The sequence below is a fragment of the Oncorhynchus nerka genome, linkage group LG15, assembly GCF_034236695.1.
Source record: "Oncorhynchus nerka isolate Pitt River linkage group LG15, Oner_Uvic_2.0, whole genome shotgun sequence".
Taxonomy (NCBI): Eukaryota; Metazoa; Chordata; class Actinopteri; order Salmoniformes; family Salmonidae; genus Oncorhynchus; species Oncorhynchus nerka.
Window position 1 is genome coordinate 105,563,663 of NC_088410.1, and position 27,361 is coordinate 105,591,023.

At 43.7% G+C, this 27,361-nt stretch overlaps 2 protein-coding genes and 1 long non-coding RNA gene across 4 annotated transcripts in view; 2 read left to right on the forward strand and 1 right to left on the reverse strand.

The window, feature by feature from the left end:
• Positions 1 to 4,497, forward strand: part of cnbpb (CCHC-type zinc finger, nucleic acid binding protein b) — a 47,623-nt gene extending 43,126 nt beyond the window's left edge. For both annotated transcript variants that reach the window (XM_065002127.1, XM_065002126.1), the window contains 2 exons: positions 2,591 to 2,718; positions 3,271 to 4,497. In XM_065002127.1, coding sequence (XP_064858199.1) covers positions 2,591 to 2,718; positions 3,271 to 3,388 — 246 coding nt within the window. In that variant the 3' untranslated portion in view covers positions 3,389 to 4,497. The remainder of the gene's footprint in view (positions 1 to 2,590; positions 2,719 to 3,270) is intronic.
• A 15,543-nt stretch (positions 4,498 to 20,040) lies between these two features.
• Positions 20,041 to 20,987, reverse strand: LOC115126529 (uncharacterized). Its single transcript, XR_003863176.1, has 2 exons — positions 20,850 to 20,987; positions 20,041 to 20,160 (listed from the first exon to the last, which is right to left on the reverse strand). It is a non-coding gene; the product is annotated as an uncharacterized LOC115126529 (long non-coding RNA).
• A 391-nt stretch (positions 20,988 to 21,378) lies between these two features.
• Positions 21,379 to 27,361, forward strand: part of isy1 (ISY1 splicing factor homolog) — a 54,571-nt gene continuing 48,588 nt past the window's right edge. Inside the window, exon 1 of the mRNA XM_065002132.1 lies at positions 21,379 to 21,515. Coding sequence (XP_064858204.1) covers positions 21,513 to 21,515 — 3 coding nt within the window. The 5' untranslated portion in view covers positions 21,379 to 21,512. The remainder of the gene's footprint in view (positions 21,516 to 27,361) is intronic.

Here is a 27,361-nt window from a genome sequence, read left to right on the forward strand (position 1 = left end):
TATACTGTTACACCTCTCATTTTCAGTCAAAACTGTTCGCTGCTCTGGCCCCCAATGGTGGAACAAACTCCCTCACGACGCCAGGACAGCGGAGTCAATCACCACCTTCCGGAGACACCTGAAACCCCACCTCTTTAAGGAATACCTAGGATAGGATAAAGTAATCCTTCTCTCCCCCCTTAAAAGATTTAGATGCACTATTGTAAAGTGGCTGTTCCACTGGATGTCATAAGGTGAACCCACCAATTTGTAAGTCGCTCTGGATAAGAGCGTCTGCTAAATGACGTAAATGTAATTTCCAGACAGGACAGGTTATACTGTTACTCCTCTCAGTTCCAGACAGGACAGGTTATACTGTTACTCTTCTCAATTCCAGACAGGTTATACTGTTACTCCTCTCAGTTTCAGACAGGACAGGTTATACTGTTACTCCTATCAGTTCCAGACAGGACAGGTTATACTGTTACTCCTCTCAGTTCCAGACAGGACAGGTTATACTGTTACTCCTCTCAGTTCCAGACAAGACAGGTTATACTGTTACTCCTCTCAGTTCCAGACAGGACAGGTTATACTGTTACTCTTCTCAATTCCAGACAGGTTATACTGTTACTCCTCTCAGTTTCAGACAGGACAGGTTATACTGTTACTCCTATCAGTTCCAGACAGGACAGGTTATACTGTTACTCCTCTCAGTTTCAGACAGGACAGTTTATACTGTTACTCCTCTCATTTCCAGACAGGACAGGTTATACTGTTACTCCTCTCAGTTCCAGACAAGACAGGTTATACTGTTACTCTTCTCAATTCCAGACAGGTTATACTGTTACTCCTCTCAGTTCCAGACAGGACAGGTTATACTGTTACTCCTCTCAGTTCCAGACAGGTTATACTGTTACTCCTCTCAGTTCCAGACAGGACAGGTTATACTGTTACTCCTCTCAGTTCCAGACAGGTTATACTGTTACTCCTCTCAGTTCCAGACAGGACAGGTTATACTGTTACTCCTCTCAGTTCCAGACAGGACAGGTTATACTGTTACTCCTCTCAGTTCCAGGCAGGACAGGTTATACTGTTACTCCTCTCAGTTCCAGACAGGACAGGTTATACTGTTACTCCTCTCAGTTCCAGACAGGACAGGTTATACTGTTACTCCTCTCAGTTCCAGACAGGTTATACTGTTACTCCTCTCAGTTTCAGACAGGACAGGTTATACTGTTACTCCTCTCAGTTTCAGACAGGACAGGTTATACTGTTACTCCTCTCAGTTCCAGACAGGACAGGTTATACTGTTACTCCTCTCAGTTCCAGACAGGACAGGTTATACTGTTACTCCTCTCAGTTCCAGACAAGACAGGTTATACTGTTACACCTCTCATTTTCAGTCAAAACTGTTCGCTGCTCTGGCCCCCCAATGGTGGAACAAACTCCCTCACGACGCCAGGACAGCGGAGTCAATCACCACCTTCCGGAGACACCTGAAACCCCACCTCTTTAAGGAATACCTAGGATAGGATAAAGTAATCCTTCTCTCCCCCCCCCCCCCCTTAAAAGATTTAGATGCACTATTGTAAAGTGGCTGTTCCACTGGATGTCATAAGGTGAACCCACCAATTTGTAAGTCGCTCTGGATAAGAGCGTCTGCTAAATGACGTAAATGTAATTTCCAGACAGGACAGGTTATACTGTTACTCCTCTCAGTTCCAGACAGGACAGGTTATACTGTTACTCTTCTCAATTCCAGACAGGTTATACTGTTACTCCTCTCAGTTTCAGACAGGACAGGTTATACTGTTACTCCTATCAGTTCCAGACAGGACAGGTTATACTGTTACTCCTCTCAGTTCCAGACAGGACAGGTTATACTGTTACTCCTCTCAGTTCCAGACAAGACAGGTTATACTGTTACTCCTCTCAGTTCCAGACAGGACAGGTTATACTGTTACTCCTCTCAGTTCCAGACAGGACAGGTTATACTGTTACTCCTCTCAGTTCCAGACAGGTTATACTGTTACTTCTCTCAGTTCCAGACAGGTTATACTGTTACTCCTCTCAGTTCCAGACAAGACAGGTTATACTGTTACTCCTCTCAGTTCCAGACAGGACAGGTTATACTGTTACTCCTCTCAGTTCCAGACAGGACAGGTTATACTGTTACTCCTCTCAGTTCCAGACAGGACAGGTTATACTGTTACTCCTCTCAGTTCCAGACAGGGCAGGTCGCAGGGAAGATTGAAAAAACAAACAGCAGGGCTCTAGACAGCCACAAGCCCGGGAGAGTCCGCTGTCCCAGCCGTAATGGATAACCACGTTGCAGGCTGCTTTCAAGCCCTCAAGAAAACCCTGCTAGCTTGATAGCCTAGCTGCTAGCTAGCTGCCTATCTGCTCTGCCAAACGGCTCCTCAGACCGGTAGGATGACTGGACATATAGTAGTGGTCCCAGCAACTGATGCTGACTGCGTCTGGATTCTGTCCATATTTTCCACAATGCAGATATTATAGGCCCCTAATATAATGCAAGTGTTTTATCACTGTGGCAAGGCCGGTGATTATATTCTTAATTGTTATGTTATATTATAATGTTATATTGCAGGTCTGTTATAACTGTGGCAAGGCCGGCCATGTGGCCCGGGACTGTGACCATGCCAACGAGCAGAAGTGCTACTCCTGTGGAGGCTTTGGACACATCCAGAAGGGCTGTGACAAGGTCAAGTGTTACAGGTGAGTTAACGAAGATGCACACCATTACTAGGACACATCTAGAAGGGCTGTGACAAGGTCAAGTGTTACAGGTGAGTTAACGAAGATGCACACCATTACTAGGACACATCTAGAAGGGCTGTGACAAGGTCAAGTGTTACAGGTGAGTTAACGAAGATGCACACCATTACTAGGCCACATCTAGAAGACCTGTGAGTACATATAATTTTTTTTACAAGGTATACTGGCCAGTGTATCGTTAAGCTGCTTCCCTGTGATATGTTTGAGTTAGAGCAACCATGAACAGATATATAAATGGACATCAAGAATCTGTGTGTGTGTGTGTGTGTGTGTGTGTGTGTGTGTGTGTGTGCTGACCAGCAGGTAGGACTGATGTGTCAGGTACAAATCAGTTGGAAAGGTGATGTTTAGGCCTGATACCAAAAGATGAGACATTATAGCATTCTTGTTTAAATATCAGGACATAAAACGTTGTCCCGAATAACAACTGAATGAAAACACTCTCCCTTCTCTTACCTAAACCTCATCTCTCTCCTCTCTGTCTCCCACCAGGTGTGGTGAGATCGGCCATGTTGCCGTCCAGTGCAGCAAGGCCAGCGAAGTCAACTGCTACAACTGCGGAAAGTCTGGTCACCTGGCTAAAGAATGCACCATCGAGGCCACGGCCTAACACTCCTTCCTTGCTGCCTTCCTATGCCCCTCCCTTTTCACATGGATGGTTGTATTATTTTGTCTGAATCGTCCCCTCTGGCCCACGGCAGGCTACGGAGGATAGTCCCACACCAGTTCGCTGGAAAAGCAGGACAGGGGGGTGAAACATCCACTTTCTGCATTTAATTAAACATGTTTGTTTAGTTTGGTAGAGGTTAATGTTTAGTTTGGTAGAGGTTAATGTATAATGCTTGTTAAAGAACCCCCTTTCCATGCCACTGGTGACCAGGGATGAATGATGAGTGGATGCCCTCCCTACCAGGTCTGGGAAACCAGCACTTAGTGAGAGTGAGTGGGTAGGAAGTCTGAGCTTCCCATAAAGATTGACTTTGTTTTTGTTTTCTTGAACAAAACGGAGTCTACCTGCAATAGAGTGACTGACGTGCGACAGCAGCCCCGGCCAGCGGTCATTATGTTCACGGTTCAGTCCGATGGCAGCATGTAGGCAGGCAGACAGACAGATAGACGGTAGCATGCAGACAGGGGGATAACATGCCCCAACACTGTATGAATACTGTGAGAGAAATTACAAGATTATGTTATACTACTTTTATTGCATCAAATGGCTGTTTTATGCAACATAATAGAGGGTTCTTATAACTATTGTGTCTGTGTGAACTGAAAGTGGGCCTCTGGGAGATTTAACACTGACAGGAGATTTCCGATGTCTTTTGGGTGATATAACCTAAAGAGACCGCATTCCATAGCATGACTTAATGTTTCTGTTCTTTCTGGTACCAGGGAGAGATGACCCCAGGGCCAGACCCTGGTCTCTACTGTTTTTACAGCAGATACTTGTTATTCACCGCAGACAGTATCGTTCATACTAATCTTAACCTTGTGACCCAATCCATACATTTGTTGTTTGTCATGTAGACTGAAAGGGGTGTATCTTGGCTGTAAAAGACCTTTGTACTTTTGTCTCGGGGCTCTCAACGAATCATCTGGGGGTGATTCGTCGACCAGCCATCGTTATCGTAGAGCACTCAATCGATTCACTTTATATTTGTGTGTTGTATTGACCTGCTCCCTTATTAATAAGTGAATAAAGATTTAGTTTAAGTATAACTCTGACTTGTGATAAGTTTCCCTCATTTGATTGTAAAGAAATTAACCAACACAATAGACAGTCATAGCAAATTCATCAAATAAATTATTATCAATTCATAAAAGGTGCATTTCTTTGAACAGTGTCAGTTGCTAAATGTCCAGATCACTGTAGAAAGAGTTTTGATCCCATGATTGGAGCAAGGTGATGTATTATAACCATGGGGAAAGATTCAACTTCAACAAGGAATGAGTAGATAAGAAAATCTAAATGTTTTTTTTTGTACAATATCCACTTAGACTACTGTAAAAAAATATATATATAATTTGCTTGTTCTCCGTTTAAGTGGAAAGGTAATGCAACTGAAGTCCTAGAATATTAAAATGTCTAACGTAATTTTAACCTGAATAAAGCACAGGAAGGGAAGTTACACTGAACATTCTGAGTTCATATCTTCAAACGGTTAATTGCTGATGTATTCGGTTTATTCACATTGATGTATAATGACAACACAAGGCATCCCTCAGCAGCCTCCACTGATTGACAAGCATGTTTACAAACTACAAGTACATACAGTATTTTTCTTGCTGTCTCATGGAGTATTGATGACACATTCTACATGTGTGAAGAACTTTGATTTGGTTAAGTGAGTTTTGATCTATTATAGCTAAACAAGGTGTAGGGCTTGCAAACATCACGATCTAGTCTGCCGATCGTTCAGTACATTTTTCACACGATTCTACATGTCAAATCGGTGCTCGCACTATTCACAAATTTCGTTCACGAAGTACTCAGCCAGCAAATTATATTAGCGTGTCTGAGCCCTTTTAAAGTTGCTGCGCTAGAACTAGTTAAATGAGGGTTACACGGAACCCAAACCGGTTGCGAGCGTGCGCTATCGTGCAAAAATGTATTTTGTCCCCCTACACCAAATGCGATCACGACACGCCGGTTAAAATATCAAAACAAACTCTGAACCAATGACATTCATTTGGGGACAGGTCGAAAAGCATTAAACATGTATAGCTAGGTAGCTTGCACTTGCTAGCTAATTTGTCCTATTTAGCTAGCTTGCTGTTGCTAGCTAATTTGTCCTGGGATATAAACATTGAGTTGTTATTTTACCTGAAATGCACAAGGTCCTCTACTCTGACAATTAATCCACACATAAAACGACCAACCGAATTGTTTCTAGTCATCTCTCCTCCTTCCAGGCTTTTTCATCTTTGAACTTATATGGTGATCGCATCTACACTTTCATAGTATTACCATAATTTGTAAGTCGCTCTGGATAAGAGCGTCTGCTAAATGACTTAAATGTAAATGTAAATGACAACCAGCAAAACAGTTTGTCTTTCAATCACCCACATGGGTATAACCAGTGAGGAGATGGCACGTGGGTACCTGCTTCTATAAACCAATGAGGAGATGGGAGAGGCAGGACTTGTAGCGCGATCTGCGTCAGAAATAGGAGTTCTATTTTAGCCCTTGGCATCGCAGACATTTGTTGGCGAGCGCGAGCAGTGTCGGTGCAATAATTGAATAACATTCGATTTCTACATTTATTTTGCGGCGCGCGACGTGTTCTCCAGTCTGAGTTGGTACAAAGTAGGGGGGTTGGAGATTTCTCCAGTCTGAGTTGGTACAAAGTACGGGGGTTGGAGATTTCTCCAGTCTGAGTTGGTACAAAGTACGGGGGGTTGGAGATTTCTCCAGTCTGAGTTGGTACAAAGTACGGGGGGTTGGAGATTTCTCCAGTCTGAGTTGGTACAAAGTAGGGGGTTGGAGATTTCTCTAGTCTGAGTTGGTACAAAGAATGGGGGGGTTGGAGATTTCTCCAGTCTGAGTTGGTACAAAGTAGGGGGTTGGAGATTTCTCTAGTCTGAGTTGGTACAAAGTACGGGGGGTTGGAGATTTCTCCAGTCTGAGTTGGTACAAAGTACGGGGGGTTGGAGATTTCTCCAGTCTGAGTTGGTACAAAGAATGGGGGGGTAAAACGGGCACTCCACACCTCACCACTATCTCTCTCTCTCCTGACAGCCTGAGTAACCTGGAACTCCACACCTCTTCACTGGAATTCCCGAATGCAGAGGAAGAAAAAGGACTAGGGTTAGGATTGGGGGATATACATTTAGGATTTGGGGAATAAAGGGTTAGGATTGGGGGATAAACATTTAGGATTGGGGGATAAAGGGTTAAGGATTGGGAATAAAGGGTTAGGATGGGGGATAAACAGTTAGGACTGGGGATAAACATTTAGCATTGGGGAATAAAGGGTTAGGATTGGGGATAAACAGTTAGGATTGGGGATAAACATTTAGCATTGGGGAATAAAGGGTTAGGATTGGGGATAAACAGTTAGGATTGGGGATAAACAGTTAGGATTGGGGGATAAAGGGTTAAGGATTGGGAATAAAGGGTTAGGACTGGGGATAAACAGTTGGGACTGGGGGATAAACAGTTAGGATTGGGGGATAAACAGTTAGGATTGGGGATAAACAGTTAGGACTGGGACAAACAGTTGGGATTGGGGATAAACAGTTAGGACTGGGGGATAAACAGTTAGGATTGGGACAAACAGTTGGGATTGGGGATAAACAGTTGGGATTGGGGGATAAACAGTTAGGATTGGGACAAACAGTTGGGATTGGGGATAAACAGTTAGGATTGGGGGATAAACAGTTAGGACTGGGGGATAAACAGTTAGGATTGGGGGATAAACAGTTAGGATTGGGGGATAAACAGTTGGGATTGGGGGATAAACAGTTAGGACTGGGGGATAAACAGTTGGGATTGGGGGATAAACAGTTAGGACTGGGGGATAAACGGTTAGGATTGGGGATAAACAGTTAGGATTGGGGGATAAACAGTTAGGATTGGGGATAAACAGTTAGGACTGGGGAATAAAGGGTTAGGATTGGGGATAAACAGTTAGGACTGGGGGATTAACAGTTAGGATTGGGGAATAAAGGGTAAGGATTGGGGAATAAAGGGTTAGGATTGGGGGATAAACAGTTAGGACTGGGGATAAACAGTTATGACTGGGGAATAAAGGGTTAGGACTGGGGATAAACAGTTAGGACTGGAGAATAAAGGGTAAGGATTGGGGATAAACAGTTTGGACTGGGGAATAAAGGGTTAGGATTGGGGATAAACAGGACTGGGGGATAAACAGTTAGGATTGCGGGATAAACAGTTAGGATTGGGGATAAACAGTTAGGACTGGGGATAAACAGTTAGGACTGGAGGATAAACAGTTAGGACTGGGGAATAAAGGGTTAGGATTGGGGATAAACAGGACTGGGGGATAAACAGTTAGGACTGGGGGATAAACAGTTAGGACTGGGGAATAAAGGGTTAGGATTGGGGATAAACAGCTAGGATTGTGGATAAACAGTTAGGACTGGGGGATAAACAGTTAGGACTGGGGATAAACAGTTAGGACTGGGGGATTAACTGTTAGAACTGGAGGATAAACAGTTAGGATTGGGGAATAAAGGGTTAGGATTGGGGAATAAAGGGTTAGGATTGGGGATAAACAGCTAGGACTGGGGGATAAACAGTTAGGACTGGGGGATAAACAGTTAGGATTGGGGATAAACAGTTAGGACTGGGGATAAACAGTTAGGACTGGGGGATAAACAGTTAGGACTGGGGGATAAACAGTTAGGATTGGGGGATAAACAGTTAGGATTGGGGGATAAACAGTTAGGATTGGGGATAAACAGTTAGGACTGGGGGATAAACAGTTGGGATTGGGGATAAACAGTTAGGATTGGGGGATAAACAGTTAGGACTGGGGGATAACCAGTTAGGACTGGGGGATAAACAGTTAGGACTGGGGATAAACAGTTAGGACTGGGGGATAAACAGTTAGGACTGGGGAATTAACTGTTAGGACTGGAGGATAAACAGTTAGGATTGGGGGATAAACAGTTAGGATTGGGGGATAAACAGTTAGGACTGGGGGATTAACTGTTAGAACTGGAGGATAAACAGTTAGGATTGGGGAATAAAGGGTTAGGATTGGGGAATAAAGGGTTAGGATTGGGGATAAACAGCTAGGATTGTGGATAAACAGTTAGGACTGGGGGATAAACAGTTAGGACTGGGGATAAACAGTTAGGACTGGGGGATTAACTGTTAGAACTGGAGGATAAACAGTTAGGATTGGGGAATAAAGGGTTAGGATTGGGGAATAAAGGGTTAGGATTGGGGATAAACAGCTAGGACTGGGGGATAAACAGTTAGGACTGGGGGATAAACAGTTAGGATTGGGGATAAACAGTTAGGACTGGGGGATAAACAGTTAGGACTGGGGGATAAACAGTTAGGACTGGGGGATAAACAGTTAGGATTGGGGGATAAACAGTTAGGATTGGGGGATAAACAGTTAGGATTGGGGATAAACAGTTAGGACTGGGGGATAAACAGTTGGGATTGGGGATAAACAGTTAGGATTGGGGGATAAACAGTTAGGACTGGGGGATAACCAGTTAGGACTGGGGGATAAACAGTTAGGACTGGGGATAAACAGTTAGGACTGGGGGATAAACAGTTAGGACTGGGGAATTAACTGTTAGGATTGGGGGATAAACAGTTAGGATTGGGGGATAAACAGTTAGGATTGGGGGATAAACAGTTAGGACTGGGGGATAAACAGTTAGGATTGGGGGATAAACAGTTAGGATTGGGGGATAAACAGTTAGGATTGGGGGATAAAGGGTTAGGATTGGGGAATAAAGGGTTAGGATTGGGGATAAACAGCTAGGATTGGGGATAAACATTTAGGATTGGGGGATAAACAGTTAGGATTGGGGGATAAACAGTTAGGATTGGGGAATAAAGGGTTAGGATTGGGGAATAAAGGGTTAGGATTGGGGATAAACAGCTAGGATTGGGGATAAACATTTAGGACTGGGGGATAAAGGGTCAGGATTGGGGATAAACAGTTAGGACTGGGGGATAAACAGTTAGGACTGGGGGATAAAGGGTCAGGACTGGGGGATAAACAGTTCGGACTGGGGGATAAAGGGTTAGGATTGGGGATAAACAGTTAGGATTGGGGGATAACCAGTTAGGACTGGGGGATAAACAGTTAGGACTGGGGGATAAACAGTTAGGACTGGGGGATAAACAGTTAGGATTGGGGATAAACAGTTAGGACTGGGGGATAACCAGTTAGGACTGGGGGATAAACAGTTAGGACTGGGGGATAAACAGTTAGGACTGGGGGATAAACAGTTAGGATTGGGGATAAACAGTTAGGACTGGGGGATAAACAGTTAGGACTGGGAGATAAACAGTTAGGACTGGGGGATAAACAGTTAGGATTGGGGGATAAACAGTTAGGATTGGGGGATAAACAGTTAGGATTGGGGGATAAACAGTTAGGATTGGGGGATAAACAGTTAGGACTGGGGGATAAACAGTTAGGATTGGGGGATAAACAGTTAGGACTGGGGGATAAACAGTTAGGACTGGGGGATAAACAGTTGGGATTGGGGATAAACAGTTGGGATTGGGGATAAACAGTTGGGATTGGGGATAAACAGTTGGGATTGGGGATAAACAGTTGGGACTGGGGGATAAACAGTTGGGACTGGGGGATAAACAGTTAGGACTGGGGGATAAACAGTTAGGACTGGGGAGTAAAGGGTTAGGACTGGGGGATAAACAGTTAGGACTGGGGGATAAACAGTTAGGACTGGGGGATAAACAGTTGGGATTGGGGGATAGAGGGTTAGGGTTGGGGGATGAAGGGTTAGGATTGGGAAGGAGGCTCATACCATGGGATAATCCAGATTTACGAAGCACTCGGTGGGATTTGACCCACCCTGTGTGGTCAAGAGAAGATCCACAGGCAAAGTCTACCCTGCGTTAGTGAAGCTAGTAGGAGTGTCTGGGAGGCGGCCTGTACTGGTCACCTCCACAAGCTGGAGCAGCTAGAACAGTCTTCACATGAAATAACTGCTGAGGTAGGTTGTGTTATCATTCCCTAAATTTAATATGCTGTGAGTATAATGTCCTACTGTACCAACGTGTGTGTTTCTTCCCAGCTCGAACCAGTGTATGGTGGTAAGGATGCAGAGCTTCCAGCAGCAGCACATTGACAGCCAAAGGGAGATAGTGGACCTACAGGAAGGGCTGAGACGGGTCAGAACAGCTGAGATGGACCGGGTCAGAGCACAGATAGAACTGCTGGAGGCCCAGATGCAGGTGTAGAGAGAAAAACAGAAAAACAGTGACATGGCCTGATCTTACGTACTTTTGCATTTAATTTATATAACATGAGACTAATAAAGCATATGGGTAGAACATGCTGTCATTGGTACGTAGTCTGTGTCTCTCTTCATTCAAATGTTAGGATGTTGGAGCCTTGTCTCACTCTTCTCACAGAATCCAAGATTGAGTAGCAGTCAGACGTCTTTGTCTTGTCTCGTCCCATGTATATATCTTTAAAAAAATATTTTTCTTCTCATTCTTTTTAATATTTTTTCCTAAACCTCAACTTCAACCTAAACCTCAACTACTCTCCTGCAACCCGCCTCACCCAATGTGGTGTGGATCTGTTTTTTTCTAAAGTATTTCTATTTACCTCCGAACTGGAATATCTCAACTGAAGCTAACTAGCCACCAGCTATCAGTCAGCTTTAGCTCGGAAAGCTCTCGCCAGTTTGTACAACGCATTTCAAACCTGAGCATACCGGACCAATTTTTCTCTCCATATCCCCGGATTCCTACCGCAAACTCTGAACCCTTTCATCTGGATCATGGCAGCTAGCTAACCGCAACCCGAGTTGACTACTCCTAGCTAACGTTTCCGTGCAGGAGCACGCACCAACTAGCCTGGGGCTAGCCCATGCTAGACCCATCTCTCGGCTAGAGCTCCTGGGCTACTCCTGAAGCCCACTCCTCGGCTACAATATCCAAACCCCTTCTACTGCCGGTACGGGCCACGGATCCCCGACGATCCTTCATGACTGGAATACCGACATAATCTGCCCGAGGATCCCAACAGGCCCCTCAGGCGCAACGTCCCCTGAAGGCCCATTCTGCTAACCGCAGCCTGCTAGCTATCTGTAGCATATTGGACTGTTAGCTGATCCACCGGCCAGTTTCTTGGACCACTATACCCATTTTGCCAATTGGACTTGGACCCCTCTGCTACTTGGAACCCTACTAATTCCACAACTGGTCTATCGACTTCACCACACGAGGAGGCAAAAACAGACTTTCCCCCATCGCGTCGTCCCTCTATGGCCCTTATGCTAGCTTGCTAGCCCCGGCCTGCTAACTGTCTGAATCGCCGTGTCCCCAGCCAGCCCAACCACTCACTGGACACATACAATCACTTGGCTACGCATTCCTCTCTCTAATATCAATATGCCTTGTCCATTACTGTCCTGGTTAGTGATTACTGTCTTATTTCACTGTAGAGCCTCTAGTCCTGCTCAATATGCCTTAACCAACCATGTTGTTCCACCTCCTACATATGCGATGACATCACCTGGTTTAAACATCTCTAGAGACTATATCTCTCTCTCCATTACTCAATGCCTAGGTTTACCTCCAATGTACTCACTTCCTACCTTACCTTTGTCTGTACACTATGCCTTGAAGCTATGCTATCGTGCCCAGAAACCTGCTCCTTTTACTCTCTGTACCGAACGTGCTAGACGGCCAGTTCTTATAGTCTTTAGCCGTACCCTTATCCTACTTCTCCTTTGTTTGTCTCTGTGAATGGTTTGTCCTCTGACAAATCAACTGTAAATTTCAGTGTTCCTCAAGGTTCCGTTTTAGGACCACTATTGTTTTCACTATATATTTTACCTCTTGGGGATGTCATTTGAAAACTTTCACTGCTATGCGGATGACACACAGCTGTACATTTCAATTAAACATGGTGAAGCCCCAAAATTGCCCTCGCTAGAAGCCTGTGTTTCAGACATAAGGAAGTGGATGGCTGCAATCTTTCTACTTTTAAACTCGGACAAAACAGAGATGCTTGTTCTAGGTCCCAAGAAACAAAGAGATCTTCTGTTGAATCTGACAATTAATCTTAATGGTTGTACAGTCGTCTCAAATAAAACTGTGAAGGACCTCGGTGTTACTCTGGACCCTGATCTCTCTTTTGACGAACATATCAAGACTGTTTCAAGGACAGCTTTTTTCCATCTACGTAACATTGCAAAAAATCTGAAACTTTCTGTCCAAAAATGATGCAGAAAATGTAATCCATGCTTTTGTTACTTCTAGGTTAGACTACTGCAATGCTCTACTTTCCGGCTACCCGGATAAAGCACTAAATAAACTTCAGTTAGTGCTAAATACGGCTGCTAGAATCCTGACTAGTACCAATTTAAAAAAAATCATATTACTCCAGTCATAGCCTCCCTACACTGGCTTCCTGTCAAGGCAAGGGCTGATTTCAAGGTTTTACTGCTAACCTACAAAGCATTACATGGGCTTGCTCCTACCTATCTCTCTGATTTGGTCCTGCCGTACATACCTACACGTACGCTACGGTCACAAGACGCAGGCCTCCTAATTGTCCATAGAATTTCTAAGCAAACAGCAGGAGGCAGGGCTTTCTCCTATAGAGCTCCATTTTTATGGAATGGTCTGCCTACCCATGTGAGAGACGCAAACTCGGTCTCAACCTTTAAGTCTTTACTGAAGACTCATCTCTTCAGTGGGTCATATGATTGAGTGTAGTCTGGCCCAGGAGTGTGAAGGTGAACGGAAAGGCTCTGGAGCAACGAACCGCCCTTGCTGTCTCTGCCTGGCCGGTTCCCCTCTTTCCACAGGGATTCTCTGCCTCTAACCCTATTACAGGGGCTGAGTCACTGGCTTACTGGTGCTCTTTCATGCCATGCCTAGGAGGGATGCGTCACTTGAGTGGGTTGAGTCACTGATGTGATCTTCCTGTCTGGGTTGGCGTCCCCCCTTGGGTTGTGCCGTGGCGGAGATCTTTGTGGGCTATACTCGGCCTTGTTTCAGGATGGTAAGTTGGTGGTTGAAGACATCCCTCTAGTGGTGTGGGGGCTGTGCTCTGGCAAAGTGGGTGGGGTTATATCCTTCCTGTTTGACACTGTCCGGGGGTATCATTGGATGGGGCCACAGTGTCTCCTGACCCCTCCTGTCTCAGCCTCCAGTATTTATGTTGCAGTAGTTTATGTGTCGGGGGGCTAGGATCAGTTTGTTATATCTGGAGTACTTCTCCTGTCTTATCCAGTGTCCTGTGTGAATTTAAGAATGCTCTCTCTAATCCTCTCTTTCTTTCTCTCTCTCGGAGGACCTGAGCCCTAGGACCATGCCTCAGGACTACCTGGCATGATGACTCCTTGCTGTCCCCAGTCCACCTGGCCGTGCTGCTGCTCCAGTTTCAACTGTTCTGCCTGTGATTATTTTTATTTGACCATGCTGGTCATTTATGAACATTTGAACATCTTGGCCATGTCCTGTTATAATCTCCACTCGGTACAACCAGAAGAGGACTGGCCACCCCTCATAGTCTGGTTCCTCTCTAGGTTTCTTCCTAGGTTTTGGCCTTTCTAGGGAGTTTTTCCTAGCCACCGTGCTTCTACACCTGCATTGCTTGCTGTTTGGGGGTTTCTGTACAGCACTTTGGGTTTCTGTTCAGGCTGGGTTTCTGTACAGCACTTTGAGACATCAGCTGATGTATGAAGGGCTATATAAATACATTTGATTTAATTTGATTTCCTCTGGTGATGTAGAGGTTAATCCAGGCCCTGCAGTGCCTAGCTCCACTCCACTTCCCCAGGTGCTCTCATTTGTTGACTTCTGTAACCGTAAAAACCTTTGTTTCATGCATGTTAACATTAGAAGCCTACTCCCTAAATTTGTTTTACTCACTGCTTTAGCACATTCTGCCAACCCGGATGTCTTAGCCGTGTCTGAATCCTGCCTTAGGAAAACCACCAAAAACCCTGAAATTTCCATCCCTAACTCTAACATTTTCCACCAAGAAAGAACTGCCAAAGGGGGCGGTGTTGCAATCTACTGCAGAGTTCTGTCTTACTATCCAGGTTTGTACCAAACAATTCAAGCTTCTACTTCTAAAAATGACCTTTCCAGAAACAAGTCTCTCACCGTTGCCGCTTGCTATAGACCACCCTCTACCACCAGCTGTGCCCTGGACACCATATGTGAATTGATTGCCCCACATCTATCTTCTGAGCTCGTGCTGTTAGGTGACCCAAATTGTGACATGTTTAACACCCCGGCCATCCTACAATCTAAGCTTGATGCCCTCAATCTCACACAAATTATCAATGAATCTACCAGGAACAACCCCAAATCCATAAACATGGGCATCCTCATAGATATCATCCTAACTAACTCGCCCTCCAAATACACCTCTGCTGTTTTCAACCAAGATCTCAGCGATCACTGCCTCATTGCCTGCATCTGCAATAGGTCTGCGGTCAAACTTCATCACTGTCAAACGCTCCCTAAAACAGTTCTGCGAACAGGCCTTTCTAATTGACTGGCATCCTGGAATGACATTGACCTCATCCCGTCAGTAGAGGATGCCTGGTTATTCTTTAAAAGTGCCTTCCTCACCGTCTTAAATAAGCATGCTCCATTCAAAAAATGTAGAACTAGGAATAGATATAGCCCTTGGTTCACTCCAGACCTGTCTGCCCTTGACCAGCACAAAAACATCCTGTGGTGTCCTGCATTAGCATCGAATAGCTCCCGTGATATGATCTCGTTAGCTGGCCCTCGCTTTATACTCGTCGCCAAACCCACTGGCTCCAGGTCATCTACAAGTCTCTGCTAGGTAAAACCCCGCCTTATCTCAGCTCACTGTTCACCATAGTAGCACCCACCCGTAGCACGCGCTCCAGCAGGTATATCTCACTGGTCACCCCCAAAGCCAATTCTTCCTTTGGCTGCCTCTCCTTCCAGTTCTCTGCTGCCAATGACTGGAACGAACTGCAAAAATCTATGAAGCTGGAAACTCTTACCTCCCTTACTAGCTTTAAGCACCAGCTGTTAGAGCATCTCACAGATCACTGCACCTTGTCACGCCCTGGTCTAAGTATTTTGTGTTTTTCTTTAATTATTTGTTCAGGCCAGGGTGTGACATGGGTTTATTGTGTTGTGGTGTGTTTTGTATTGGGGTTTAGTAGGTATTGGGATTGCGGCTGAGTAGGGGTGTCTAGAGTAGGCTTGGCTGCCTGAGGCGGTTCTCAATCAGAGTCAGGTGATTCTCGTTGTCTCTGATTGGGAACCATATTTAGGTAGCCTGGGTTTCACTGTGTAGTTTGTGGGTGATTGTTCCTGTCTTAGTGTTTGCACCAGATAGGGCTGTTTCGGTTTTCACTTTTCATTATTTTGTAGTTTCCGCTTGTATTGTTTTTTCCTATATTAAAAATATATATCATGAATCATCATCACGCTGCATTTTGGTCCGATCCTTGTTCTACCTCTTCGTCAGAGGAGGAGATAGAAGAGAGCCGCTACACACCTGTACATAGCTCATCTGTAAATAGCCCATCCAATCTACCTCATCACCAGACTGTATTTATTTATCTTCCTCCTTTGCACCCCAGTATCTCAACTTGCACATTCATCTTCTGCACATCCTATCATTCCAGTCTTTAATTACTATATTGTAATTACTTTGCCACCATGGCCTATTTATTGCCTGTCCTCTCTTTGCACATGCTGTATTATTGACTGTACGTTTGTTTATTCCATGTGTAACTCTGTGTTGTTGTACTGTATGTGTCAAACTGCTTTGCTTTATTTTGGCCAGGTCGCAGTTGTAAATGAGAACTTGTTCTCAACTAGCCAACCTAGTTAAATAAAGGTGAAATAAAAAAAATGAATTAAAATGTTAGGATGTTGGAGCCCTGTCTCTCTCTTCATTCAAATGTTTTTACCATATCCCGTATAAAGCAAATGGCTGTTACCATAGTGTATAAAACTAACTGTAAGCACTAAGTCAATTATTTAACAACTAAGTTACTAAATACTGGTGGTCTGGAGGGTAGTAGGCATTTATTTTACAGTATAGTGTGGTTAGGATAACCCCTAAATATATTAAAGGCCCCTCACATCATGGGGATAGGACAACCCCTAAATATATTAAAGGCCCCTCACATCATGGGGATAGGACAACCCCTAAATATATTAAAGGCCCCTCACATAGTGGGGTTAGGACAACCCCTAAATATATTAAAGGCCCCACACAGTGGGGTTAGGACAACTCCCAAATATATTAAAGGCCCCTCACATAGTGGGGTTAGGACAACCCCTAAATATATTAAAGGCCCCTCACATAGTGGGGTTAGGACAACCCCTAAATATATTAAAGGCCCCTCACATCGTGGGGTTAGGACAACCCCTTTATATTAAAGGCCCCTCACATCATGGGGATAGGACAACCCCTTTATATTAAAAGCCCCTCACATCATGGGGATAGGACAACCCCTTTATATTAAAAGCCCCTCACATCGTGGGGTTAGGACAACTCCTTTATATTAAAGGCCCCTCACATCATGGGGATAGGACAACCCCTAAATATATTAAAGGCCCCTCACATCATGGGGATAGGACAACCCCTTTATATTAAAGGCCCCTCACATCGTGGGGATAGGACAACCCCTTTATATTAAAGGCCCCTCACATAGTGGGGATAGGACAACCCCTTTATATTAAAGGCCCCTCACATCATGGGGATAGGACAACTCCTTTATATTAAAGACCCCTCACATCATGGGGATAGGACAACTCCTTTATATTAAAGACCCCTCACATCATGGGGATAGGACAACCCCTTCATATTAAAGGCCCCTCACATCATGGGGATAGGACAACCCCTTTATATTAAAGGCCCCTCACATCATGGGGATAGGACAACCCCTTTATATTAAAAGCCCCTCACATCATGGGGATAGGACAACCCCTTTATATTAAAAGCCCCTCACATCATGGGGATAGGACAACTCCTTTATATTAAAAGCCCCTCACATCATGGGGATAGGACAACTCCTTTATATTAAAAGCCCCTCACATCATGGGGATAGGACAACTCCTTTATATTAAAGGCCCCTCACATCATGGGGATAGGACAACTCCTTTATATTAAAAGCCCCTCACGTCATGGGGATAGGACAACTCCTTTATATTAAAAGCCCCTCACATCATGGGGATAGGACAACTCCTTTATGTTTGTTTAGTTTGGTAGAGGTTAATGTTTAGTTTGGTAGAGGTTAATGTATAATGCTTGTTAAAGAACCCCCTTTCCATGCCACTGGTGACCAGGGATGAATGATGAGTGGATGCCCTCCCTACCAGGTCTGGGAAACCAGCACTTAGTGAGAGTGAGTGGGTAGGAAGTCTGAGCTTCCCATAAAGATTGACTTTGTTTTTGTTTTCTTGAACAAAACGGAGTCTACCTGCAATAGAGTGACTGACGTGCGACAGCAGCCCCGGCCAGCGGTCATTATGTTCACGGTTCAGTCCGATGGCAGCATGTAGGCAGGCAGACAGACAGATAGACGGTAGCATGCAGACAGGGGGATAACATGCCCCAACACTGTATGAATACTGTGAGAGAAATTACAAGATTATGTTATACTACTTTTATTGCATCAAATGGCTGTTTTATGCAACATAATAGAGGGTTCTTATAACTATTGTGTCTGTGTGAACTGAAAGTGGGCCTCTGGGAGATTTAACACTGACAGGAGATTTCCGATGTCTTTTGGGTGATATAACCTAAAGAGACCGCATTCCATAGCATGACTTAATGTTTCTGTTCTTTCTGGTACCAGGGAGAGATGACCCCAGGGCCAGACCCTGGTCTCTACTGTTTTTACAGCAGATACTTGTTATTCACCGCAGACAGTATCGTTCATACTAATCTTAACCTTGTGACCCAATCCATACATTTGTTGTTTGTCATGTAGACTGAAAGGGGTGTATCTTGGCTGTAAAAGACCTTTGTACTTTTGTCTCGGGGCTCTCAACGAATCATCTGGGGGTGATTCGTCGACCAGCCATCGTTATCGTAGAGCACTCAATCGATTCACTTTATATTTGTGTGTTGTATTGACCTGCTCCCTTATTAATAAGTGAATAAAGATTTAGTTTAAGTATAACTCTGACTTGTGATAAGTTTCCCTCATTTGATTGTAAAGAAATTAACCAACACAATAGACAGTCATAGCAAATTCATCAAATAAATTATTATCAATTCATAAAAGGTGCATTTCTTTGAACAGTGTCAGTTGCTAAATGTCCAGATCACTGTAGAAAGAGTTTTGATCCCATGATTGGAGCAAGGTGATGTATTATAACCATGGGGAAAGATTCAACTTCAACAAGGAATGAGTAGATAAGAAAATCTAAATGTTTTTTTTTGTACAATATCCACTTAGACTACTGTAAAAAAATATATATATAATTTGCTTGTTCTCCGTTTAAGTGGAAAGGTAATGCAACTGAAGTCCTAGAATATTAAAATGTCTAACGTAATTTTAACCTGAATAAAGCACAGGAAGGGAAGTTACACTGAACATTCTGAGTTCATATCTTCAAACGGTTAATTGCTGATGTATTCGGTTTATTCACATTGATGTATAATGACAACACAAGGCATCCCTCAGCAGCCTCCACTGATTGACAAGCATGTTTACAAACTACAAGTACATACAGTATTTTTCTTGCTGTCTCATGGAGTATTGATGACACATTCTACATGTGTGAAGAACTTTGATTTGGTTAAGTGAGTTTTGATCTATTATAGCTAAACAAGGTGTAGGGCTTGCAAACATCACGATCTAGTCTGCCGATCGTTCAGTACATTTTTCACACGATTCTACATGTCAAATCGGTGCTCGCACTATTCACAAATTTCGTTCACGAAGTACTCAGCCAGCAAATTATATTAGCGTGTCTGAGCCCTTTTAAAGTTGCTGCGCTAGAACTAGTTAAATGAGGGTTACACGGAACCCAAACCGGTTGCGAGTGCGCTATCGTGCAAAAATGTATTTTGTCCCCCTACACCAAATGCGATCACGACACGCCGGTTAAAATATCAAAACAAACTCTGAACCAATGACATTCATTTGGGGACAGGTCGAAAAGCATTAAACATGTATAGCTAGGTAGCTTGCACTTGCTAGCTAATTTGTCCTATTTAGCTAGCTTGCTGTTGCTAGCTAATTTGTCCTGGGATATAAACATTGAGTTGTTATTTTACCTGAAATGCACAAGGTCCTCTACTCCGACAATTAATCCACACATAAAACGACCAACCGAATTGTTTCTAGTCATCTCTCCTCCTTCCAGGCTTTTTCATCTTTGAACTTATATGGTGATCGCATCTACACTTTCATAGTATTACCATAATTTGTAAGTCGCTCTGGATAAGAGCGTCTGCTAAATGACTTAAATGATTAAAAGCCCCTCACATCATGGGGATAGGACAACCCCTTTATATTAAAGACCCCTCACATCATGGGGATAGGACAACTCCTTTATATTAAAAGCCCCTCACATCATGGAGTCCTAAACACACACAGGTTATAATGTTATTTATTTAAACAGCAAAATAAAAACATTGTAATTAAAAAGGGTGAACAATAGCTGCAACCTGTCCTTGTAGAGAGCTGACATAACGTTCAGATTACTTTCAGAACCTGTAGGGGAGCAAAGGAAAATGATTCAATGTTTTATAGTCGATGCTTAATTTTTTATTTATTTCACCAGGTAGGCCAGTTGAGAACAAGTTCTCATTTACAACTGCGACCTGGCCGAGATAAAGCAAAGCAGTGCGACAAAAACAAACACAGAGTTACACATGGAATAAACAAACGTACAGTCAATAACACAATAGAAAAAATATATGTACAGTGTGTGCAAATGTAGAAGAGTAGGGAGGTAAGGCAATAAATAGGCCATAGAGGCGAAATAATTACAATTGAGCATTAACACTAGAGTGATGGATGTGCAGATGATGATGTGCAAGTAGAGATACTAGGGTGCAAGAGGGTAAGTAATAATATGGGGGTGAGGTAGTTGAGTGTGCTATTTACAGATTGGCTGTGTTCAGGTAGTGATCGGTAAACTGCTCTGACAGCTGATTCTTAATGAACACCACGACAAAGATAACAGTTATCTAGGCTATTTCAGCTGTGTGAATAGTAAACAAGCACCATCAGGACAATTCTTAGACATGATGGCTACGCAATATTCACAGTTTTGTGTAGCATTCTTACAATATACCCACAATATATCATGAATGTAGGCAGTTGAGGTAAAAATGCACAGAAAGAATGCAACAAATGCAACACTGTCAGAGTCATACAGAAATAAAGAAACAGCTTACACCATGAGATACAGTTCGATTGTTTATGAAGGCTTTTCAACAAATCTGGACAATTTGATCATAAAAAAATGCGTTATGTATAAGCTAAAACAAAAATCAGAATTGCTGCACGTTTGGATGCCTTTGCGTCAACTTTCAACTTTGACACCAGAACGCAACGTTCTACTTCCTGTTGGTTTCGCAGCGTTCACCAAAGAGTTTCTAAATTCAGAGGCGCAACATCCCGAGACTTCCGGGAACGCTTGCGAAACAGACAAGGTCGGAGTTTGGGGTTTGAGAAGTCACTGAGAAAAGTGAAAAATACTTCCTTAGTTGTTAATTTTCGCGAAATCTAAAGGCATAACCTAGATTCGAGACAATGTCTTAAATAGTTGAACATGTGAAAGTGACAAACTGACAGTGAAATTATTTTGAATTGACGGCCTGCACATGCGCAGTTCGGCGCGAGACGACCATTAGATCAGACGACTAGTTTCTGCGCATGAGCTTATCTAGCCAACGTCGCCATGACATCGCCTACACGTGTGAATGGAGTTATAGCCTATCTTCATACGGTACTGTCTTTGGTGCACCCGCTTTCAACTTGTGAAAAACATCTAGGAAACGTTTTGGAAGAGGTGTTCAAAGACTGAAGTAACTACTTTAGCTAGATAATCAATATATATGGTAAGTAATAAACGTACTTCATTTATTTAGTCAGAGATAAGTAATAATTTAAGAAGTTAATGTAGCTATCAATCTTGCCTTTAGCTAGCTGGCTAACTTTAGCTGCTAGCCCTAGAAGCTAGCTTGTTATCACAAATGTTTTTAATAAATGTTCCTCGACTAACTAGCTAATTGTTTGAGTTAATTTCCCATGGACCACGTGATGCTACTGATTTTCATAGCTGTAAGAAACGCACAACTAACTTTTAACTTAGGGTAAATCCATCACTTTTTTGACAGCATCTCTTTTGATTCAAACAACTTTCCATACATGTTTGCCTATGGGAGATGTGGTCAGAAGTGACCTTTTGGACCTGGTTGCCAAAACATTCAGAAGATATAGGTGCTCAAAGTTGACCCTTATTGCATGCATTTACATTTGAGCCATTTAGCAGACGTTTTTACCCAGAGCGAATTAAAGGAGCAATTAGGGTAAATGCCTTGCTCAAGGGCACATCAACAGATTTGACACTTAGACTGCTCGAGGGATTCCAGCTAGTCAAAAAGTTAAGATTTAAAGTGGGGTTGTTGTTTTGAAATAGATATCGCCTCTCCCTAAATAGCAGGAAGCAGAGTGTACAGTCAGCTTGCCAGTTCTTGATTATGGTGACACCATTTACCAAATTGCAGCAGCTACAACTCTTAAACCTTTGGATGCTGTCTACGATGGCGCCATTTGTTTTATCACTGTTGGCAGGTTTAATACTCACCACTGCATCCTGTATCAACAGGTTGGCCGGTCCTCATTAAAGTCCTGAGATCAATTAATTATTCCATTTTTTTTTTCAAACGCCGACCGCACAAGCTTCCAACTTCCCTAACTCTGTTGCTAACATATAAAATGTTAGATGAGATGCCCACTAGCATGATTGGTTAACTCTTGAGGTCCCTCTGGTCTCTTCCAATTGAGGAAAATCCTCCTTTAGCTTATTGGCTCCAAATTGTTGGAATAACCTACACAATGCATTGATCCCTTAGTCCCCCTACTACACAATGCATTGATCCCTTAGTCCCCCTACTACACAATGCATTGATCCCTTAGTCCCCCTACTACACAATGCATTGATCCCTTAGTCCCCCTACTACACAATGCATTGATCCCTTAGTCCCCCTACTACACAATGCATTGATCCCTTAGTCCCCCTACTACACAATGCATTGATCCCTTAGTCCCCCTACTACACAATGCATTGATCCCTTAGTCCCCCTACTACACAATGCATTGATCCCTTAGTCCCCTACTACACAATGCATTGATCCCTTAGTCCCCCTACTACACAATGCATTGATCCCTTAGTCCCCTACTACACAATGCATTGATCCCTTAGTCCCCTACTACACAATGCATTGATCCCTTAGTCCCCCTACTACACAATGCATTGATCCCTTAGTCCCCCTACTACACAATGCATTGATCCCTTAGTCCCCCTAGTGCAGTTTAGGACTCTGTTGTTAAGTGAATTAATTGAGGATTGCAGTTGTTTTTATTGTAGTGGTATAATTGTTGAATTTGTGGTGAGGTTGTGCCTTGTTATTTTTATTCTTGTTTTAATTGTGATCTTCAAATCCAATTTTATTTGTCACATACACATGGTTAGCAGATGTTATTGGTCACATGGTTAGCAGATGTTAATGGTCACATGGTTAGCAGATGTTAATGGTCACATGGTTAGCAGATGTTAATGGTCACATGGTTAGCAGATGTTAATGGTCACATGGTTAGCAGATGTTAATGGTCACATGGTTAGCAGATGTTATTGGTCACATGGTTAGCAGATGTTAATGGTCACATGGTTAGCAGATGTTAATGGTCACATGGTTAGCAGATGTTATTGGTCACATGGTTAGCAGATGTTAATGGTCACATGGTTAGCAGATGTTAATGGTCACATGGTTAGCAGATGTTAATGGTCACATGGTTAGCAGATGTTAATGGTCACATGGTTAGCAGATGTTATTGGTCACATGGTTAGCAGATGTTAATGGTCACATGGTTAGCAGATGTTAATGGTCACATGGTTAGCAGATGTTAATGGTCACATGGTTAGCAGATGTTAATGGTCACATGGTTAGCAGATGTTAATGGTCACATGGTTAGCAGATGTTAATGGTCACATGGTTAGCAGATGTTAATGGTCACATGGTTAGCAGATGTTAATGGTCACATGGTTAGCAGATGTTAATGGTCACATGGTTAGCAGATGTTAATGGTCACATGGTTAGCAGATGTTAATGGTCACATGGTTAGCAGATGTTAATGGTCACATGGTTAGCAGATGTTAATGGTCACATACACATGGTTAGCAGATGTTATTGGTCACATACACATGGTTAGCAGATGTTAATGGTCACATACACATGGTTAGCAGATGTTAATGTGAGTGTAGCGAAATGCTTGTGCTTCTAGTTCCGACAATGCAGTAATAACCAACAAGTAATCTAACTAACAATTCCAAAACTACTGTCTTATACACACAAGTGTAAGGGGATAAAGAATATGTACATAAAGATATATTTTTTTTATTTTTAATTTCACCTTTATTTAACCAGGTAGGCTAGTTGAGAACAGGTTCTCATTTGCAACTGCGACCTGGCCAAGATAAAGCATAGCAGTGTGAACAGACAACACAGAGTTACACATGGAGTAAACAATTAACAAGTCATATGAATGAGTGATGGTACAGAGCGGCATAGGCAAGATACAGTAGATGGTATCGAGTACAGTATATACATATGAGATGAGTATGTAAACAAAGTGGCATAGTTAAAGTGGCTAGTGATACATGTATTACATAAAGATGCAGTAGATGATATAGAGTACAGTATATACATATACATATGAGATGAATAATGTAGGGTATGTAAACATTATATTAGGTAGCATTGTTTAAAGTGGCTAGTGATATATTTGACATCATTTCCCATCAATTCCCATTATTAAAGTGGCTGAAGTTGAGTCAGTGTGTTGGCAGCAGCCACTCAATGTTAGTGGTGGCTGTTTAACAGTCTGATGGCCTTGAGATAGAAGCTGTTTTTCAGTCTCTCGGTCCCAGCTTTGATGCACCTGTACTGACCTCGCCTTCTGGATGATAGTGGGGTGAACAGGCAGTGGCTCGGGTGGTTGTTATCCTTGATGATCTTTATGACCTTCCTGTGACATCGGGTGGTGTAGGTGTCCTGGAGGGCAGACAGTTTGCCCCCGGTGATGCGTTGTGCAGACCTCACTACCCTCTGGAGAGCCTTACGGTTGTGGGTGGAGCAGTTGCCGTACCAGGCGGTGATACAGCCCGACAGGATGCTCTCGATTGTGCATCTGTAGAAGTTTGTGAGTGCTTTTGGTGACAAGCCAAATTTCTTCAGCCTCCTGAGGTTGAAGAGGCGGTGCTGCGCCTTCTTCACGATGCTGTCTGTGTGGGTGGACCAATTCAGTTTGTCTGTGATGTGTATGCCGAAGAACTTAAAACTTGCTACTCTCTCCACTACTGTTCCATCGATGTGGATAGGGGGGTGTTCCCTCTGCTGTTTCCTGAAGTCCACAATCATCTCCTTAGTTTTGTTGACGTTGAGTGTGAGGTTATTTTCCTGACACCACACTCCGAGGGCCCTCACCTCCTCCCTGAAGGCCGTCTCGTCGTTGTTGGTAATCAAGCCTACCACTGTTGTCGTCCGCAAACTTGATGATTGAGTTGGAGGTGTGCGTGGCCACGCAGTCGTGGGTGAACAGGGAGTACAGGAGAGGGCTCAGAACGCACCCTTGTGGGGCCCCAGTGTTGAGGATCAGCGGGGTGGAGATGTTGTTGCCTACCCTCACCACCTGGGGGCGGCCCGTCAGGAAGTCCAGTACCCAGTTGCACAGGGCGGGGTCGAGACCCAGGGTCTCGAGCTTGATGACGAGCTTGGAGGGTACTATGGTGTTAAATGCCGAGCTGTAGTCGATGAACAGCATTCTCACATAGGTATTCCTCTTGTCCAGATGGGTTAGGGCAGTGTGCATTGTGGTTGAGATTGCATCGTCTGTGGACGTATTTGGGCGGTAAGCAAATTGGAGTGGGTCTAGGGTGTCAGGTAGGTTGGAGGTGATATGGTCCTTGACTAGTCTCTCAAAGCACTTCATGATGACTGAAGTGAGTGCTACGGGGGCGGTAGTCGTTTAGCTCAGTTACCTTAGCTTTCTTGGGAACAGGAACAATGGTGGCCCTCTTGAAGCATGTGGGAACAGCAGACTGGGATAGGGATTGATTGAATATGTCCGTAAACACACCAGCCAGCTGGTCTGCGCATGCTCTGAGGGCGCGGCTGGGGATGCCGTCTGGCCCTGCAGCCTTGCGAGGGTTAACACGTTTAAATGTTTTACTCACCTCGGCTGCAGTGAAGGAGAGGCCGCATGTTTTGGTTGCAGGCCGTGTCAGTGGCACTGTATTGTCCTCAAAGCGGGCATAACAGTTATTTAGTCTGCCTGGGAGCAAGGCATCCTGGTCCGTGACAAGGCTGGTTTTCTTTTTGTAATCCGTGATTGACTGTAGACCCTGCCACATACCTCTTGTGTCTGAGCCGTTGAATTGAGATTCTACTTTGTCTCTATACTGACGCTTAGCTTGTTTGATTGCCTTGCGGAGGGAATAGCTACACTGTTTGTATTCGGTCATGTTTCCGGTCACCTTGCCCTGATTAAAAGCAGTGGTTCGCGCTTTCAGTTTCACGCGAATGCTGCCATCAATCCACGGTTTCTGGTTAGGGAATGTTTTAATCGTTGCTATGGGAACGACATCTTCAACGCACGTTCTAATGAACTCGCACACCGAATCAGCGTATTTGTCAATGTTGTTGTCTGACGCAATACGAAACATATCCCAGTCCACGTGATGGAAGCAGTCTTGGAGTGTGGAATCAGATTGGTCGGACCAGCGTTGAACAGACCTCAGCGTGGGAGCTTCTTGTTTTAGTTTCTGTCTGTAGGCAGGGATCAACAAAATGGAGTCGTGGTCAGCTTTTCCGATCTTAATTGTTCTTCATGTTGTGACAAAATGTTTGTACTCAGCACACCATCTCTCAGTTGGGCTGAATACATACACGGTAATAATAAATCAAATAAATTGAATCAGTGGATATGACCTGGTCTATTAAACCACTCAGTGAATATGACCTGGTCTATTAAACCCCTCAGTGAATATGACCTGGTCTATTAAACCCCTCAGTGAATATGACCTGGTCTATTAAACCACTCAGTGAATATGACCTGGTCTATTAAAGCCCTCAGTGGATATGACCTGGTCTATTAAACCACTCAGTGAATATGAATATGACCTGGTCTATTAAACCCCTCAGTGGATATGACCTGGTCTATTAAACCCCTCAGTGGATATGACCTGGTCTATTAAACCCCTCAGTGAATATGACCTGGTCTATTAAACCCCTCAGTGAATATGACCTGGTCTATTAAACCCCTCAGTGAATATGACCTGGTCTATTAAACCCCTCAGTGAATATGACCTGGTCTATTAAACCCCTCAGTGAATATGACCTGGTCTATTAAACCCCTCAGTGAATATGACCTGGTCTATTAAACCCCTCAGTGAATATGACCTGGTCTATTAAACCCCTCAGTGAATATGACCTGGTCTATTAAACCCCTCAGTGAATATGACCTGGTCTATTAAACCACTCAGTGGATATGACCTGGTCTATTAAACCCCTCAGTGGATATGACCTGGTCTATTAAACCCCTCAGTGAATATGACCTGGTCTATTAAACCCCTCAGTGAATATGACCTGGTCTATTAAACCCCTCAGTGAATATGACCTGGTCT